This window comes from Plectropomus leopardus, chromosome 24 (genome assembly GCF_026936395.1).
Source record: "Plectropomus leopardus strain MGB_pleo_1.0 chromosome 24, ASM2693639v1, whole genome shotgun sequence".
In the NCBI taxonomy this organism is placed as follows: Eukaryota; Metazoa; Chordata; class Actinopteri; order Perciformes; family Serranidae; genus Plectropomus; species Plectropomus leopardus.
Window position 1 is genome coordinate 15,043,560 of NC_142199.1, and position 20,269 is coordinate 15,063,828.

The window sequence follows — 20,269 nt, forward strand, 5'->3', positions numbered from 1 at the left end:
GGCTGACTGTATAACACGTAACCCTACAGTAACATGAGTATACACAGTGTGAACCTGTGTATACAGTGTGTACCTGTGTATACAGTGTGTACCTGTGTATACAGTGTGTACCTGTACTGGCAGAGGCTTTGTAGTGGTGAGGGTCACTTCTCTGCACTGGTTCAACCTCTCGCCGTGACCTCCAACCTGCAAAGTGGCCTGCACGCACACGCACACGCACACGCACACACACACACACACACACACACATTTTACTTTGCAATTTAAAATCACAAATCCTCCAACATTTGGGTCATTGTGGCTTTTTAACTTATGATGGTAGACTCGCACTTTTGTAACCTTTAATAGGAGATCATCTTTTTGTATTTAATTAAATACATTTAATTTTGAACATTTAAAACAAAATCACCTACCCAACTAAGAAAGGAAAGAAAAATAAATTAATCGTAGCAAGCTTTAAATTCCCATTCCTAATTTCTGTAAGTTGCAAAACTTATTTATTGTACATTTCAGGAACAGTAAGCTACATACTAGTGAGGTCATAGTGAATCCGATGACCTCGATGTATCCGTCGTCATGGCGCTGGGGTTCAAAGTCGTGGTGTTCACTGGGGTTTCCCCACGGTGTAGTACCTGCACAGTATCTGAAGAACACAACACGCACACACCACGTCATCATCACAGCCATCAGTACAGTCAGAGACACTTACATCAATAAAATGTCCATTTATTGAAACTGTTAATGCAGCTGGATTTGCTGAAGAAATTTCTGCTGTTTCAGGGAAGCTTTCAAAGAATCAACACCTGATGCAGATTCCACTTATGTAAAGGTAATCCCCCAAAACAAAAAATATTGCTTCCTGCTTACTGAACTCTGAAACATATTTCATGACTTTCAAACGTATTAAAATGTGGAAAATTACAATGTGAGTGTTGAAGTGTTGATCATTTATGCTGAGCCACATGCAGACTTTTTGATAATCCATTAAAATGTCAGGGTTGGGATTTCAGTTTGTTTGTTTTGAACTCGGGGGACCTCTTTACAAGATTTTAATTTTTGTGCTAATATGACAAAAAGGCCAAAAAGGCCAAAAAACAAAAAAAAAAAGAGGAAAAACATTCAGAGTTTGGCTGAGATCCCGGATGGAGAGGCGCGTAGGATTGTGCAGCCTAAAGCCAAAACAAAGCTAACTTTAGGTAACGCGCTGAGTTACGTGTCCCTCGGCCCCATGCCAGTCACAAATATCAAACACGTTAAAAAAAAATTCTGAGAACGATTGACAGCAACTGTATTTAAAGACTGCACGTTAAAATCCTCACATGCTATATGATTTTTATCAGCCAACTGTCAAAACAAATAGAGCTAGACCAGAACAGACTTGGTGCACACCAGTCTTTGCCAAAATCATATTCATCAGCGGACATTGAGAATGGGTTGAGATGGCATTGTGGACGGTGGCACCAAAACCTGGCTTTGTGTGCCAGGTTTCAGGGTTAGGCTCCCAACTCGTGGAATCTGCTTCCACACAAAAGGTTGGTGTGCAGATGTCAGTTTTAATGAAATCATGCTCTCCTCATTTACAGACTTTCTGTCATTCTGCTATTGTTTATTCACCGCTCTCCTCCTTTGTCCTGATCTGTGTTTCAGTCCCAACCTCAGCCCTGTGTTACTGGAACAATACAACACCTGGCTGACCAGATCGCTAACACGGAACACAAAAAAACCCAGACTAGCTGTCCATTGTTCCTGGGGACCTGCACAGAGCAAATGTGCCAAGAAACAGACTGCATATAAAGTGATACACCAGGGATAGTCTAAAGCTACTTTAGGACTTTCTTGATCTCTTATTATCTCCAATTTAGCACTTGATGCTCAGTTCTTGCAATGTTAAGGGTTGTAACCACATGGTTAAATGTACTTGATAAAAGCCATAAATGACTGGCGACAGTTCATCCTTGAGTCCAAGAGGATTTTTGTGTCAAATCTGAGGGAAAAAAGTCCTCTAAAAGGTGCTCTTGTCATATCTCATTTACAAGAACGAGACAAACAAGGCCACACTGACCTTGGCCTTTGACTTTTGACTACCAAAATCTGATCAGTTCATCCTCCAAGTGAACGTTTCTGCCAAATTTGAATTTTCCTTAAGGTGTTCTTGAGATAGCGTGTTCACAAGAATGAGACAGACGGACAGGCAGACAACCCAAAAACGCAGTCGACATGGTAACAGGTGGTGTAACAGTAGTGGTGTCAGTAGTATTACCTGGGGATGTTGAGAAAGACCAAACACTGCAGCTTCAAGTCCTGAACCTTTGACGTTAAATCTGTCCCGTCACACTGCAGAGTAACAGAGAGTCAACTTTAAACTCCTTCACTTAAACAGGTCTGCATGCCTAAAAATGGGTTGTGTCTACTGGATACAGCGTCTGATACTGCAGAGGCTATCAATTGTTTAGTAATCAATTGTTGTAGTAGTAAAAGAGAACAGGACAAACAGACAGACAATTTGAAAATATAATGCCTCCAGCCACAACTATTGCCGGTGCAGAGGCATGAAAGAAAAGACTCTCTCAGGGGCGGGAGGAATATAGGGAGCCTACCTGCAGGCATACGCTATACATACACATCAACAATGTTTGTTTAATTACTCTCACTGCCCGAGGGTGGAAACAAGAGTTCTGCACTCCAGCTTTAACATTTCCCTCTTTTACATAATCCTTGTCCCTGCTCTGTGCTGTTTTTTTTTATTAAATGACCCAATTCTTAAATCCTCCAGAAGACAAGAGGAGAAGCAAAACAGAGATGGAGAGAAAACAGCGAGCCCGACAGGCCACCATGAAATTCCAGACCCTCATCGTGCATCCGCTGACGAAGACAACAGAGAGACGGACAGACAAAAAGAGAGACTCTGTTTGTGTGCAAATGACTGACTGTTTGACGGATGGCTACTCACCACCACTTTGATGTGTTTGGACAGGTCTTTGGAGCTTCCCATCAGGAAATCTGAGAACGCTGTCTGTATGAGACACACACACACACACACACACAAACAGACAGGTAAGCAGGGCAGCCTCAGAGGAGTGCTCTATAAAACCCACAGTAGGACGCAGAGATCTTGCACTGCCCCCTGGCAAAGTCAGAGACAGCATTCAATCTTCATCACCGCAGAGTTATTTTCTCTCCGACACAGCGGCCTGATCTGACTGACCTCATGTTCGCCACATAAAGGAGCCCGAGGACCAACAGCAGACATTTATAACACAGCAACTGGTGTGACCTCCGACCTCAAACTGTTAGATTTCAAAGAAAAACGGAGCGCCCCCGAGCAGTGCAGCGACACAGCTGGTCTGAGCGACACCAATACTGGAAGTTTCTCTCACTAAAAGTCTCATGTCATTTTGTTAAATGTGTTTTCCCTTTCTGGACTTTAGTCTCTGTAGGTCTTGATCGCAACTTTTGATAAAACTACATTTGTATGCAGTCTACAGATGTATACTGGACAAAATGGTTCAAAAGATGACCTTCTTGTCTGATGGTTAGTTTGTCAGCAAAATGTCAAATTGTTAAGAGTGTGTCATTAAGGAAGACAGAAGTGAGACAGAAGTGAGACAGAAACATTCACACACTGATGTCCATCCTTTGAAACCTGAACCAACACATCATTTTCTTTCAGCTGCTTTCACGGGTATATAGATCTCAGAACCTTTTGCTAATTGGTGTAATTTCTGTCAAAGACATGGGGAAAAAAAGGTGATGTGCAACTTGGCAGCAAATGATCAATAGATTTAGAAAATAATTTTTAAAAAGCTAGGGAAAAATGTCAAGGGGAAAAAAACAAAAAAAGCTAGGGAAAAAGTATATTTAGAAGTGTCATCTTTTTACTTTTTTTCATTTGTTTGTATGTTTTTTCTAATTAATTTTTAGGTAATCTTTTGAATTTTTTATCAAGTTCTTTCAAATTAAAAAATAGCTAAGCAAATAGTATATTTATAATTGTCATAATAACACATTAAAAATTATATTAGAAAATAATCTAAAAATCTTCTCTGCACTTTCCCATTTTCTTTTTCTTTTCTTTTTTAAAAATAGAAGCATTTTTTAAATGCAGAAAAAATCTCAGGAAAAAAAAATACAATTATAATTATATATTTAAAATAATGTTACAAAATGATTCTCATTATTTAGATGACCTTTCTTTCTTTATTTCTTTAAGAGATCAAACCAAATCTGCCCAGGTTTTAAAGAGTTAACATGAAGAAGAACTCACCCCAGCATAGAACATCTTATTCCTAAAACGACTGTTAAACTTCTCGGGATTGGCCTCTGAAATAGTGACACACACAGACACGGTAAATCAAGATTTTTCATAAATATTTAGCAAATTAAATGGAAAAGTAAAGTTTCCACACAGGTCGCACTAATCTTTACACATTAATATGAATATGAACAATAATAAGGAGCTTCTGACGCAATATATTGTGTAGTAACATTTGTGTTTTTGTTGTTCTGGTTGTTAACGTGAACATACCTCTTGACTCGTGGAACTCTAAAGTCACATGGGCATCAAATCCAAGACTGAAGTAATTGTTGAAAACGTCTAGAGGAAGCTGAGAGAGAGCACACACGAACATGAACACACAACACGCACATCTGAGTAAAAAGTGTAGTCCACTCATCAGATCTATTTAGCTGCATATTTCAGCACCATGGACAGAGAGCAGAGACATATTTGTCAGTATTTATTTGTTTAAACAGCCGTGTTTTCATTAAAGGGAAATTTGGCAGGAAATGAGTGCACGTATTGTAGTATCAAAGTCCAAAGGCACAACCACACATGCTGATATCGGTCTCAATATCATATTTGTGTTCATTTGTTACTAGAAAACAAGCCTGACAATTACAGACATCGTTTGTATCTAAAGTAGCTGGGCAAAAATGTTTGCATAACGCATGGAGGAATAAACAAGTTCACTCACTTTTCACTTTTTTTTAGCATGTTATGGCTCAATCAGAGGCAGTGGTGGACACTAACTAAGTACATTTACTTAAGTTCTGCACTTAAGTACAGTTTTTGAGTATCTATACTTTACGGGAGGATTGTATTTTTTGGAAACATATGACTTTGAATCCACTATATTTCTATAAAGGCTCTCATTACTTGTTATATTTGGTTATATTTGCTGTGAAATCAGCAGACATTTAAAAGGTCCATAAATCCACAACAAATTGTTTGCACTGGCAACAGTATTTCACTTTTGGATTTCAAAATTGGCTGAATGTTATTCCAAAATTTAACAAATTTAAATGTACTTTTTAATTGTAAATTCATACACTTTTTAGAAATATTTTTCTGTCTGGCAAAGATGCTTTAGAATAGTTGTAAAGCTTCAAGTGTGTAACTGGGTGGTGAAGTTAGGCTGTATTCTAATTTTATTTTTATTTTATTTATCTTAAGAAGCTGCATCCACAGCAAATTAAACTGTTTGATAGACAAGGCATCGGCAAGAGAATGAGAAGATTTCTGGATTGTACATGCAGGTCAGCGCATTCAGTGGGTTGTTTTTAGAGTCCTTAGGCTCCATAAACTTATTAAACTATGGAAGTTTCAAAAGTCAGCTCAGAGTATGTGTATATAATAACTTTTTTTAGCCACTGTGTGTATATGTGCACTGACCTTATCAGTTTGCTGTTCGTCCACTTCAGCCCCTGCAGCGTGGTTTGGTTCAACCTGTAGATTCCATCTGTCTAGCTGGACGACAGTCCCATCCTCCACGTGAGAAAGGATCTTAGAAAGAGGTTCATCTGTGTAGCCCTGGAATATATGGATAGTTGCAGAAAATGTACATATACATGCATACATGTGTATATGAATATAAATGTTGACGTGCTGAAATAGATGGACTTTCTTACGTCTGAATAACAATAGCTGCAGCTTGAGGAAACTTTGCTCAGAACATAAAGCTGTGTCTGAACCACCTGTTTGTTAGTTTGGACTGAATCCATATGTACATACAGATTAGTGACAAATTAAAGAGAAAAAAAATAAGCAAATTCAGAAGCTTCAGCGCAGCATACGAGGGCTCACTGAGTGGTGAATTAGAAATGAGCCAGCAGTTGTTCGGATTGCCAGCAGCGTGTAATTAGACTGTCTGTATTGACTCGTACGGTTCAGCTGTGTGTTTGTCAGTGTTTGTGCTCACCCCTCCCCAGTTGAGGGTCCTGGCGAGGTCATTTCCTGTCCCAAGTGGTAACACGGCAACAGGAGGTTGAGGATTTAAGGCCAGTTCATCGAGACAAGACAGGATCCAGCCCACCTGGTTTCAGACACACAGACATGCCGTTACAGAGACAAAAAGCTGTGTCCCTTTATCTATCCAGGAAGTTATGTATCCTTGACATCATAGTCTGTGTGTGTTGGTGTGTTACTCACCGTGCCGTCTCCTCCACAGGCCAGGATCCTCAGGTTATGGACTTTGCGATACAGCTCCAGGCTATAAGATAGACACTGATTACTGATTAAATCAAACAAATCTGACAGCACCAGCTGTGTGTGTGTGTGTGTGTGTGTGTGTGTGTGTGTGTGTGTGTGTGTGTGTGTGTGTGTGTGTGTGTGTGTGTGTGTGTGTGTGTGAGTGTGTGTGGGTGTGTGTGTGTGTGTGTGTGTGTGTGTGTGTGTGTGTGTGTGTGTGTGTGTGTGTGAGAGAGGGAAACCTACCCTTCCTTTGGTCCTCCTTGGCTCAGGTCAAACACCTGTCTGGGGTTCAGTAACCACATGAAGGACTGCAGGATCTTCGTACCCTGTCAGACAGAGAAAATAATGGTTGCAGGAGGACTGGCAGTAACTCAATTAACAAAGATTCAGTTGGTACTAAGACATTGTTTTGTAAGACTTTTGTAAGTCATGTTGATGGTTTGTTAATGGTTTATTTACTAGTTCACTGAACCAGCATCACTCCAGTAATTGACCCAGTGGCTGTGTTGACTGGGTTGCTCATGAATACCTGGTTTCCTCCACTCTTGGGGTTGACAAACACCAGCAGTGGTTTCATCAGCGGTGAAGGGATGGGTCTGATTAAAAATGGCTTCCATTGTCGTCCTTCCTGAGAAACAAAAACAACTGCAAATTTACCACAAATCCCGCCCCTATCTTTAAAAAAGGTTTTATACTTAAAGAGTAACTTAAGCATTTTTCAAACACATTTACCATGTTTTTATGTCCAAGTGACAAAAGGGAACGACAATTTTAGAAACTAGTCCAGTATTGAGTGAGAGCGCTGCAGTCTACAGTGACAAAAAAAAGCCCCAAATCACTACTGCCAAGCTTACCAGACTTAAGAGGCAACATTTAAGGGTTTATTTCAACCAAACAAGACTTGGTGATCTTTGGAGCAGTGAAAAAATGATGGTTCTTGTAAGTTTTATTTTATTTCTCTCAACTTTAAATAAAGTGTGTTTTCCAATGAAAAAAATGTGCTCATTTACATGGAGTTTGCTGGATCGCGATTTTGGGGCTGTTTCTGTTTAAATAAAATGGATCTTACTCTATAAAAAAATGTCTATCTCTGTAGGGATCATTTCTATAAAGTTGGCACACTTAGAATTACAGTATGAGCCTGTCAGTGGCAAAAACAAACAAACCTGCTTAATACTAGACCAATTTTCAAAAACTGCTATCTCCATTGTGCACAAAAAACATGGGAAAATAGGATCCAGGTTGAAAAATACCAAAGTTATCCTATAAGGGAGTTTCAGAGTGTATCACACACAAAGCAAATAATCAAAAGCACTGTAAGGAGACATAAAATATGTTTTGCTTGTTTAATTCGTATCTCATAACCAGGTAGCTAAAGATGCAAACGACAGTACAGGACTCACCTCTGCTCCTTTCTTGCTGCTTTTCCTCTTGAACGATGTTCTCTTCTTCTTCTTACTTGACTTCATAGATGACTGTCAGAGACACAAATTAGAGTCAGGTCACTGCGGGCTGATCTCACGGAGAGCAGAGAGGAAGACAGGAAGCAGCTTTTTCCTCATAATGAAGGAAACGGTCTTTCTCTTCATTAAAACAAATGTGTGTGATGAAGTTAAAGACAAAGCTTCTGCTTAACATCAACACATGCACGCTCATTATTAACATGCTGGAGACAAAACCGCTCACTACAACATCATTCTGATATGCTGACCATCTCACCTTAGTCTCAAGACAATCACAATAGGAGGAATTTAACTACCAATATTTGGAAATGTTTCATTTTATTTTGAAACACAAGTGAAAGAGGATAAACCACCAAACACTGTGAAGCTGTTACATCATTAAACTAAAAAAAAACAGCATTTGATAGAATAGAGGAGTTGTAATCTCTTAGAAAATATGGCTTTGGTGAACGTTTCACCTCATGGATCCATCTTCCATATATAGATTAAACAGCAGGTGAGAGTCTGCACTAATGATACACCAACTGATTTTTCTTACACTGCCTCACAGGACTCATCAAAGTCCCCTTTTATTCACTTTAGTGATGGAGCCCCTTTTCAAAAACCCCTGTTTCTCCGCTCTATTGCGAGAAAGTTCACCTGGAGGGTAGATAGAACAAAAGCTATCTCTTTACCCAGATCTCCACATCTTCAAAAAAAAGCAACTGGTTTCCCTGTTATTAATATAACAGCTTCACAGCTGCAGCAGTCAAACTTGCCTTTCAATATACGCCAATTACGGTTCAAATATCTGGGGGTTGACACTATCTTCAAACTCCCCCAACTTTCTCAAACAAAATCAGACGTTCAGAGAAATTATAACAATAGCTATAATATTATATAACTTACAGAATTATTGTTGTAAAACAGACTATTTTACCCATTTTTTGTTTCAATCTACCCCACTTTGTTTATCTTTTTTTCATACTTTAAACAAAATGAACTTTTATGACTTGCTAAACACCCTAAAGCTAGTGGAGGTGTTCTCCAGAAAATGAAATTTGGATAAGGCCTTCCCCAACAAAATTTCACTCACTATTAGTTGTCAGCTGATATCCAAAAGTTGCTATCCTTTCGCGTGCAGCTGACACCCCCTGCTGTTCAGTCAATGCCATGCATGTCAAATCTGTTATCAGCTCTGGTGTCACTTTAAATTCACCTCTACTTCAATAAAATGTAATTTTAGAAACAATCACCTATCATTGTGTCCGCACAGCAAGAACTAGGAGCGATTGTAGTTCTTATAGTGATGTTTTGAGGGACTTTTTTGAACTCCTATTTCAGAGAGGGTAGGCATACATTGGCCACATAAAGCCTGTTACAACATACAATGCAAAACAGAGACAGCAGCAGTTAATAAAAAACGTGGACGAAAACAGACAAATGGACTGACGGTAAAGTCCAGGCTTTAGGTCGTATATTAGTAACACGTCCAGACTTTTATCACTGAGGTGGCCCAAGTGGGGCACTGACTTAGGCAGGCAAACCTACTGAAATTCCTAACATTGCAGTGTCTTACATTCCTGTTTATAGTTAAAAAGACATATAGGGCTACCACTCAAACCCCAACAGAGTGACTCCACACGAATGTAAAATAGAGAGCTGTGGCTCCGCTCCAATTCAAAAACAGATTTTCTTCCTCTTCTGTGGCTTTTTGGCAGGCCAGACACAACTTTGGCACATTACTGCCTCTCCGGTTAGAGCCAAAACTGCACCTTTACACAAAAATTCAGTTTGCTTGTCAAACAATTCAACATGACTGAGCAGAATCTGAATGAGGTGGGCAGTCAGATTTCAGAGTGGGCCGTGCCACCCCCCAGGCCACTCCCTAGACACGCCCCCTGGCATATATAAAGTAGTGGAAATAGGTGGTTTTGGCTCATCAAAGCTAAACTGACATTGCTAAAGCAACCACTGCCTGTCTTACAGTAATAACTTCAGTGTTCCTATTGGCAATGCAAATGAAAAAAAATGGTGATGGTATGTGTTTCTCAGCTCAATGGGCAGTTCCTTTCAAGGATTATCCAGAACAGTTTAGTCTGAAAACACCTATTATGTATCCACTTAGTTTCCTTCACAACTGACTCAATTGCCTTGGGAGGAACTCCTCAAATTGGATCCTCGACTGGATTTATCTTTGCCTTATGTCGCATTACAACAAATTGGTTTTAAAGCTAAAGCTGCTTGAGAGAAAGAAATTAATGTTAAGCTTTAAGACCATTGGTGGGGTCTTAAAGCTCAAGGTCGTACAGTTCAAGGCCCTTCACAGGATACTATTCAAAGGCAAAATTAGCAGAATATACCCAACGTGGAAATTTCAAAAACTTTAGGGGGAACTTTTTTCAAACTTTATCCGACGTTCTACAAATGGATCTGCAGCCATGTCCCTCAACTGACATCCTTTAGGGTTTCTGTAGATTTGCCAAACGTACGAGCCAAACTGGCGGATGTAATTGCATTATCCTTCTTCCTGGCACGAAGGAGAATTCTTCTGGAAATCATCGAGTCCTCTATCAGCGTCTCCCTGCTTGGAGGACATGATGTTTTTTTTCTCAAACTTGAGAAAATCGAGTTTGCACTTCAAGGTTCAAGCTAAGGAAGTTGATGTCAGGAGGCGACCCTTCATATCACACTTCGGCACAATATAAAAGCTTCTGATTAATAAGCTATAACTATCTTTTTAACCCTGTAAAGCCTGAACTATGAAATAATAGCCAGAGTAAATAGAAATCATTTTGCATCATATTTGATATTTCAGTTTTTTAGTTTGGCTTATTATTATTATTATTATTATTATTATTATTATTATCATTATCACCATTATTTTCAATGTAGACTCAAAGTTTGTTTAGGGTGGGTGTGGGTTGATGTTTTATATTTGTGTTTCCAATAAAATCAAACTAGGAGGAAAAAAAGAGACTGAAAGCAGCGTTACCTGATGGCGGCGGACTCGAATGATCCATGTGGGCGGAACTATGAGGGCAGCGTGAGCTCCTATTGGACAAGCCTCCTCAATCTGCTGCAGCATGAAGCAGGACACCTTGTTGTGATACTAAAGAGGGAAATATGGAAATATTATGAATGTATTTATTCCGATTTAAAGACTAGAGAGAATATAATTCTGCAGAAAAAGCCGTTGATATATGTATATATCTTTTCCAGACATACTCACAGCCTGTTTGCACCAGGAGCAGCTAATGGCCACAATCTCTTTACTGTGGAAAGTAAACTTCTGCTGGAAGCCCTGCACACGAAAACAGAAACAATAATTATTACCTCCTTTAATTTTGTGCTTCACTGCTTTCGAAAAATCAAATTAAAATTCCTGTTTCATTTATGTTAGATAAAGTGCCAATTTAGCCAATTTAGGATATCACTTCCATTAATTTGGGGGACTTGCAAGAGAGAAATAATGTTTACGAATGTTAAAAAAAAAAAAAAAGTGAATAACCAAGCAGCAAACTAAGGGGCTGAGAAGTAAAGCCAAAGCAAAAATGCTATGTCTATGTCTATATTGTTTTTTAATAGAAAGAAATGATCAGAAATACCACTCACCTTCCCACATTGTTTACATTTGCCTTCTTGTCGTCTCCGATGCACCCAGTGATGACGCACCACAATGGGCTAAACACACAAATCGCACAAATGGTCATTTTCCAATGAATTCACAACCCATTTTGAATATGAACATAAAAATATTTGCCTGTTCGCTTCTGGGCTTGCAAAAAAAGAAGAATCTGAGTAATTAGCAGCACAGCTTGGATTTAAACGTCCAAGAACTCACCTCTCGGATGTTCCTAGAGCCTGATTCTCTGAAAGATGGTTTACACCTGAAATTAATCTGGAGGAGAGCAGAGAAAGAAAATGTTGTGAGAGGTTTTAGGAAAAAGCATGAAGCTCCAGAACGGACGGCTGTAGAGTCTTGATTGAAAGGATTTCCAGTGATCGGGTAGGCAGGGAAAAACATGTTTTAAGAGAAAGAAGTGGTTATGACAAAGAGGTTCAAACGTGTGACTTTGTGGCGGAGGAAAATGGTGTAACAACCCCAATTTCCTAAGATGAAGTGTACACAGAAGAAAAGGAAAAACTAGGGCCACCATGACCAGAGCAGATAGACCGAAAGGACTCTGTGATCGTCAACCAAACTGTTCCATGTGCTGAGCACTGTGGGGGTTCGGAAATGTTCTATTCTCCATGTCGACGGCAAAGTCTATAAAGAGTGTTTCTGTCCTGATCCCGCTTTGCTGTTACCTCCACCTCTGCTGTTTCAGAAAGTGGCATTAGATTTGTCATACCAGTTTGATGGAAAAAGAAAATCAGTTAAAGAGAAGTTTTTACGGGATTTAAGGAAAAGAAAATCACCCTTCCATGATGCAAGAACAAAAGTGGAAGTTTGCAAAGGATGTGTGTCCGACCTGGACTAGATTCAAATGCGATAGACTCATTTAAAGATCCAGTGCGTAGGATTTAGCAGGATATACTGGCAGCAATGGAATAAACATAAAAAATCTAAATCAAAAGTCTAATCCGTTCATCTTTGAGTCCAGTGGACACGCGCGTTAAATTTGAAGAAATTCAGTCAAGGTGTTCTTGAGACACACAAGGACACAGTGACTTTGACCTTTGATCTATGTCCATCGAAATCTAATATATTTATTGTTGAGTCCAATTGGACATTTGTGCTGAATTTGAAGAAATTCCCATCAGACAGACATCAGAGATATCATATTCAAGAGACAGAGGCTCGAATATGGCTTCACATTAAAACTTCCTCAACAATAAAAACTGAAGGAATTCTCATCTGTTGGAGTATCAGAAGGTTGCATTTTGCATTTGTGACCACTACATTTTACACACTGGACCTTTAAAAGTACATTATCCACAAACCTTAAGAGAATACACGCTATATGTGTTTACCATGTATTGTAGAGATTTCATTTGGGTGGCACTCCCCCATGCATTTGCCCCCACCTACAAAGATTCTCCAAATAAATTCTCATCCCGCGGGAAACACTAACATGCACAAAGGTCCAGACACCACCTTTGGTCTGTGTGTTTCTGTCTGACTGAGGGACAGAGACGAGGACAGAGGAGAGACAGGAGGAGGTTTGTGTATCTCACTCTAAAGTCTGGCTCATTGAGGGGCAGGGTGGCGTCCAACAGAATGGCCCTAGAGCTGGGAAACTGCAAGTTAGACAGGAGGGACATTTAAAGACAAGCTGTCCTCCAATGAAAATGAAACAAATGAAATAACTGTGAAATAAATAAAGAATCTTGGATCCAATTTTAGATTTCCATCATGAGTGAGGCTTTAAGGTAATCCGTCTTTTTCACTTCTCTCTCATCTTAAACTCATCCTTGAGGACTAAAAGTTTAATCCTTCTTTATTTGTGCCTCCGTCACCTTTTATCCCACGTGTAAGATGCTTTAAATATCCATCTTTTATCCTCTCTCCACCTTTATCTGTCTGTCATGGAGGACGTTTCACACCTGCATCTTTACGTTTCTTGTCTCCATAAAGTCAATTAAACAGCTTAATTCATTTTGATTTCTTGATCAGTCTGGGAAAAGTATTCTGAGGACACAAGAGAGAAATTACCTTCTCCAGTTGTTCTATACAGATGGTGTGGGCGACGATCTTACAGGCGGCGCACTTTCTGCGACTGACAGACTTTTGCTATAAAAGAGAAGAAGAACATGATCAGTTTTCACATACAGAAAAACATCATTGACAAAAAATCACATGAGCAAAAGTGTAACTGTAATTATAAAATTGAATGCATTTCAGGAGTATTACCGGTTTGTGTGTACATAAAAACACAGTGAGAAAATTTGAATTTCCCCTCTGGGATTTTCCCTTTTGAAACCTATTCATACTGGTTTGATTTCTTTGGAAAAGACAGGGGGGAAAGTATTCAACAATTTGTCAAGAAATGTCTCAAAATATGCAAGAAAAAAGAAAGAAAATATCCTGAAATTATTTTTTTAAAATGCATTGCAAAAAATGCAAGGAATAATCAGGAAATTATCACAAAAAAACTAGAAAAATGTCCAGAAACCCTTTTTTTAACTTTTAATTTATGTTGCAGGAAAAATGTCTACATATAGATTTTTTTCATCACTTTGTTGGTCAATTTCTTTCTTTTGTTTTATTTTTAACTTTGACTTTGTGCTTATTTTCATGGCTTTTTTGTTGTTGTTGTTCTTGTTTTTGGGTAATTTTTAACTATTTTTTGGCCATGTCTTGTAGAGTTCCTTATTACCTTAACCCTTCCAAAGATGAATAAAGTGTCTAATTTTTTCTCAAAAATAAGTAAATAAATAGATAAAATTAAGTTGTAATACCATTTGTGGCCACTTGGAGTCAGCCATGTGCTGCAAGAAGTCAAATGCCTCTTACTGAGAACAGATTCATAGAAAGAACATGACTGACCTTGTTTGTGTGTGTGTGTGTGTGTGTGTGTGTGTGTGTGTGTGTGTGTGTGAGAGAGAGAGAGAGAGAGAGAGATGTGACTTGCTTGCCATGTGTTTGACTTTAATATGAGCTGACAGGAGTGAAATTATAACATGACACGACCATGTTCGGTGACACTGAATGACTGCCTTGATGCTGGGGATGAATCACAACAGCATCACTGTTCATGAGGTGTTGTTTTTAGCAAATATGAGAGGATTATCCAGCAGCGGAGTTACTGTCAGTAAGCTGTCAGAGATTCACTCAGGTAGGCAGAGTGATTAATGGGCTTGATGTACTTTAATTATAAATCTGAATATAGTTGTTGGTGGCGTGACGGGCAGTAATGACAGAGAATGCACAACAGAATGAATCAAGTTCAAGTTGAACCGTTTGCCCCCTTTTTTTTTATAATTTTGGGGTGGGTTTTTTTATATTTGGAGATATTGGGGTTGTTTTTTTCTATGTTTTGAATTTTTTTTGTTGTGAAGATTTTTCTGTATTTGCTTCTTTGACTTTTTCATACTTTAAGTACATTTTACCAGGTATACTTACTCTTACTTTTTACTTGTAATAGCGCATTTTTCCAGGGTGGTATGAGTAATTAAGTAAAGGATATGAATACTTTGTCCACCACTGTCCACAGGCCAAATGAAGCCTGATGAGACGTGGATAAAAAAAAAAAAGTTGGACCATGAGATGTTGCTACTTGTTTTGATGAAGGGGATGTTTTTAAAAGTGCTTCAGTTGTTTAGTTGGTGCAGATTTGAAAGGCTGTGCGAGAGAACATTTAGCAGATTTCGATGTGTAAACACGTGAGTTGCAAATATGCAGATGTGTAAACATTTGGTCTGAGAAACTGAGAGAAAACTGTGTGATGCGTCACCCTAATGCACTAAATCACAACAGCTGTATGAATGGAGCGTGTAGAAAACAGTGCTGAGAACACAGAGAGGGATGGAGGACAGAGGGACGGGGGACAGAGGACACAATCAGGGTGAGACACTCACCAGTGCTCTGGCTATACAGTGCTGTTCGCCCACATAACAGTAGTCTCCAGACACATTTGTCTCAAACCAGATATGATCTCCATACACAGCTGTCTCCTGCAGACACACAAGGACACAGAGCATTTAAAAAAAAAATCACCTCATTTTCTATAAATCTGTTTTATTGTCACTGAAAAATTAAAGGCTCATGGGTAATTGATGATGTTTGAAAGACGTGCAGTATTGTGAAACCACTGACAGTTCATTCTCAGCCTGAGGCTATGCCATTTGACTAACGTAGGGTTCCCACACATTTTACTGCCAGTCATTTCACCATTTTTCACTCAGCTGAAGGTACTTGATCATAATAATTCATAAAATCTGTAAAATAACAGTATTTTTCTACAGAACTTCAGTACCATCACGTAACTGAAAATGCTTTATCATAATAATTAGTAAAAATCTGTAAAATAACAGTGTTTCTCTGCAAAACCTATGATGAAAGTTTGTGTAAATGTACTATTTTTGCACTTTCTTTGAATGAGGATATTTTACTTCAATTATACAGGTTTTTTTCAGATTCTTTCCTCGTTTTTCAATAAATTGAGGGTGTATGATTGTAATAAATCAGAAAAATCTGCAAAATAAGTGTTTTTCTGTTAGATTTTTGAATGCTGCCCCTTAATTTAAGGTGTTTGATTGTAAAAATTTCAGAGGGGAAAAAAGTAAAAGCGTTTCTCCACCAAACCTTTGATGAAAATTTAAAACTTTATTTGAAATGGGATATTTTACTTAAATTTTACAGGTTTTGTTTGAAATCCGCTGCTGCCAATCATTTGATCATTTTTTTTTATTTTCTGGTGTAGGGGAGGAGTTGCTGAGCTGCAGACCACTGTTCAAAATCAGATTTAATTTAGCGAGTCATTGCTGTTTTTTTAAGTCAGGTCATTTTAGTTTACGTCATTTTTTGGAAGCCCATCACTTCATTTCTACTGGGGATTGTGCCCCCAAAACACAGTATTATAAGCCAAAACATGATCTTTTTCAAACCGTATGTCATTTTTGTTCCTCACAACATGTTAACCACATCTTATTGAAACATGTGTTGTGAAAGTTGACATTTCAGCATATCCGCGACATAATTACATGGAAATGTAACGTTGCTGTGGAAACATGCAATGCCAACATTTTCTGTTTGTGTTTTCTTAAACCCCCGTTGACTCACAGTCCAGTCCACAGTGCTGCGGATACTTGCTTCTGGGTCGGTCCTGCCCAGGGACGATGTGCTGGGCTGACAGGGCAGATGGTGCAGGCCAGACTTTGCTATCGCTTTCCTGGAAAAACACACAGAGACAGCAAATTGTGAATACTCTTATTTTCTGCTCAACGATCAAATACAAAGAGGCAACAACATTTTTTTTTTTACAATAAAACTAAAATCTCCCAACATCAGATCTGAAAGTGAAAAATGGGATCTCTATGTTTGGAAATGTTCCTTCTTAACATGTCAAACAAAGTAAGGTTATTTTTTTAGGCGTATTCTTGGAGGTTTTCTTATTTCCGCAGGTTCAAATTCAAAAGAAATATATGAAAAACTAGATATACCGCTGTTGTATGCCTCTGCGCACCTGTCAAGTTACACTTAAAGTTTACATCCGTGTCTGTGAAACTTGAGGAAACTCCCTCAAGGCTTTCTTCATATATTGCGTACACGAAAATGAGACTGATGCAAGGTCACAGTGACCTCGACCGCTGAACACCAAATTCTAATCAGTTCAGTGCTGAATCAAAGCCAGTGTTTGTGTGAAAGTTGAAGAAATTGCACAAAGGTGCCCTTGAGATTTAGCGTTTGAAATTTGAAGAAATTCCCTCAAAGTGTTCTTGAGATAATGCTTTTACTAGAATCAGATGAACAGAAAGACGTTAGCACAGAGGCATAATAAAAGCTTAAAATTCATATTCCGGGGTGTGTTGAAATTTCTTGATTTCCCTGCTAGCAAGTAATAAGTATAAAGAGTACAATACAGAAGTATATTTCAGATTGAAACATTTCCCCGCATCAGTTGGAAAACGGTTTAAGTATCTGCATTCAATCCATGATGCTCTGCGCTGATGTCTAAACCGACAGTACGCACACAATACACACAACCAAAAATTGGCCATAGTGCACAGCAGTGACACTTTTTATCCATCCACGCTGACACACATATACACAGACAACCAGTCACATTCACATTTAGGAGCATTTCAGCTTCCAGAGTAGCCTGTCTTTGGACAGTGGAAACAAACACAGATATTTCATGTTATCTGTGTGTTTAAGTTCAACATTATGACACGAGGACAGCATGCACATTAGCTGCTATTGTTACTCCCTTGTTCCTGGCTGACAGTGCAAAAAAATTCTGTGTGTGTGTGTGTGTGTGTGTGTGTGTGTGTGTGTATAGTTTAACATATTTAAATCAATGACAAACTGCGAGCACTGGATAAAGTCTTGCAATGATCCATCTGAAACAGCAGCCTTTTACAACAACTTTGCACTAAATCTAAAAAATCTAAACAATCCGTCTGAAGCAGCAAAGAGCCGATAAGGAGAGCATGACGTGGAGCTGAAAGGCGCAGTATAAACAACTAAGGAAGAAAATGGTCTGAAAGACAAAAGAGCTTTTTCTTTGTTGTTATTATTGTCCTCCTACTTGTGCATGCGTCTGAAATGTAATGCACATGTAAGAAGTGCGGCTGTGACGTTACCATTCTCGCAGGAACTGCACATTGCCAGTTTAAACAGCAATAGAAGGGGTGGCGTTTTCATAAAACGACTCTCTAAAAGCCAATTTCAGTTTGCATTTTAAGGCCCCCTAAAATCCCAGAAACATCCTAAAATTTGAGAAATGTCCAAGAATACTATAAAACGTCCTACAAGTCCTACAAACATCCTAAAATCCTGAAATGTCTGAAAGTCCAAGAAATGTCTTAAAATCCTGGAAATGTCTGAAAATCTGCAAATGTGACTAAAATCCTAAGAACTTCTGAAAAAACCTCCTTAAATACTAGAAATGTCCTACAATCCTAGAAACGTTCCACAATCATAGAAACATCCTAAAATCTAAGAAATGTCCTGAAGTCCAAGAAACATCCTAAATCTCTACAAACATCCGAGAAATGTCCTAACATTCTAGAAACGGATGCAACTGCTGCAACCAGCTCCTGGCCACAAAAGCAAAAGTGGCCACAAAGCAAAGCAAGTAGAGGATCCCTGCAGTGGAGTGCAGAACCGATACATGTACACTTTGTTATTCTGTGTGTGTGTGTGTGTGTGTGTGTGTGTGTGTGTGTGTGTGTGTGTGTGTGTGTGTGTGTGTGTGTGTGTGGGTGTGTGTGGGTGTGTGTGTGTGTGTGTGTGTTACATACGACAGGAAGTTCTCCCATGTTTCCAGATAAGGGTCATAGTATATGGTTCCCTTTGCTCCCCCCAGGGGTGAAGAGGAGCTTTTATGGAGTGAAGCTCCAGAGGACGATCTATCTGTCTCTGCAGCTCCGGGCTCGGAGCTCAGACCTGCGGACTGACCCAGACTCGGGCTGGTTGTGGAAGTCTGGATCTGTTTATTTAAAGCCCGGTAAAGTTGACTGGACCCCCGTCGACTGTATCGACCGTAAACTCCATATCCTGTTCCACTGCTGCGAAACAAAGAGTCCACCGGGAGGAGATGGGAGGAGTTTCGTCTAAGACAGCGAGGAGGGCGGAGCAATGGACGGGGTGTAATGTTTTCTATAAGGACTGCCTGAGTTAAGTGCATCTGAGCTGTGGACCTGGAGTTCATATCTTCTTCATCAGTCTCTTCCTCTCCATCTGACTCAGAACAGGAACACTTGGAGACGTCCAGTTCGTCTTCCTTTTCTTTCACTCCTCTGCCCATCTGGACTAAACTCGCAAGTAACATGGAGGATCCCAGTAAATGAGGTTCGATAGATTTGACTTTAGAGGGACATCGATGTCGCATCGCCATCCCTCGATGGACTTTGCCAGGGGCATTGCGATTATGGTGAGGTTTATACTGAAATCCTCTCCTTCCTCTCTTGATGACTACGTCTGCTTTCTCACTTCCTCGTCCAGACTCTCCTGACGCTTCGCTTGTTTTTGTTACCTCTATGACAGACTGTCGCCTCTGTCCACTGGCCACCAGTAAGCCGACACTGGGGCGCCTGCGCTGGTCGGTGGAAACGGGAGGCAAACCGACAGAGGAGCGTCTGGACTGAACTAAAGCCACAGAGGGCAGACCAGCACTGGAGCGCCTCCTGGCTTTGCTGGTCTGAAGAGCAGGACCAGGCTGACGCGCTGCGGCCGCATGCTTCTGTCTTTTTTGGCGACGACGGAAATGACGTTGGAAGAAGAATTCCATCATGTCTTGGAGTCAATCGCAATGCGGAAGATATTAAAAAGGCTTGGGTAATGGAGGTAGCAGTGCCTTTTCCATGTCTTCTCTAAAGCTCAAGGTTAAAGGTCAGATATTAGTTCACATGATGTTTTAATATTCATGCATCGGAGGATGGTATCCATGGTAACTGATGGAAGTCCAGCTCCTTTCCAGTCGTCCTTTAGAAATGCTGAAGGGACAAATAGGCTTTTGTGTTTATTAAATGTGTTCCCTATTTGACATCAACAAACAGAATCTTTTACGTAAAACTATTCAAAAAACGAAGTCCTTCCTTTCTAGTAATAAATATTGGTTAAATTCTGAAAGTCAGTTACTGGGGTTCTCTATGATTGCGCTGGCAAATCGTAGTGACTCGGTGTCTGTGTACAAGTCATTTGTTCAAATGTTTAATCATCTAACCAGCTGTTAATTCCATCTATGGA

General features: G+C 39.5%; 1 protein-coding gene across 5 annotated transcripts in view; it reads right to left on the reverse strand.

The window, feature by feature from the left end:
* Window positions 1-20,269, reverse strand: part of LOC121962649 (diacylglycerol kinase zeta) — a 113,548-nt gene that overhangs the window by 57,040 nt on the left and 36,239 nt on the right. For 3 of the 5 annotated variants that reach the window (XM_088074424.1, XM_088074425.1, XM_088074423.1), the window contains exons 2-21: window positions 18,823-20,016; window positions 16,640-16,748; window positions 15,436-15,531; window positions 13,571-13,648; window positions 11,756-11,812; window positions 11,527-11,595; window positions 11,144-11,215; window positions 10,907-11,023; window positions 7,873-7,944; window positions 6,999-7,097; window positions 6,713-6,795; window positions 6,428-6,488; window positions 6,198-6,311; window positions 5,672-5,809; window positions 4,526-4,604; window positions 4,265-4,320; window positions 2,951-3,013; window positions 2,261-2,334; window positions 532-643; window positions 112-198 (exon numbers count right to left, since the gene is read on the reverse strand). In XM_088074424.1, coding sequence (XP_087930550.1) covers window positions 112-198; window positions 532-643; window positions 2,261-2,334; window positions 2,951-3,013; window positions 4,265-4,320; window positions 4,526-4,604; window positions 5,672-5,809; window positions 6,198-6,311; window positions 6,428-6,488; window positions 6,713-6,795; window positions 6,999-7,097; window positions 7,873-7,944; window positions 10,907-11,023; window positions 11,144-11,215; window positions 11,527-11,595; window positions 11,756-11,812; window positions 13,571-13,648; window positions 15,436-15,531; window positions 16,640-16,748; window positions 18,823-19,814 — 2,628 coding nt within the window. In that variant the 5' untranslated portion in view covers window positions 19,815-20,016. The remainder of the gene's footprint in view (window positions 1-111; window positions 199-531; window positions 644-2,260; window positions 2,335-2,950; window positions 3,014-4,264; window positions 4,321-4,525; window positions 4,605-5,671; window positions 5,810-6,197; window positions 6,312-6,427; window positions 6,489-6,712; window positions 6,796-6,998; window positions 7,098-7,872; window positions 7,945-10,906; window positions 11,024-11,143; window positions 11,216-11,526; window positions 11,596-11,755; window positions 11,813-13,570; window positions 13,649-15,435; window positions 15,532-16,639; window positions 16,749-18,822; window positions 20,017-20,269) is intronic. The other 2 variants (XM_088074427.1, XM_088074426.1) reach the window with 1 other exon arrangement.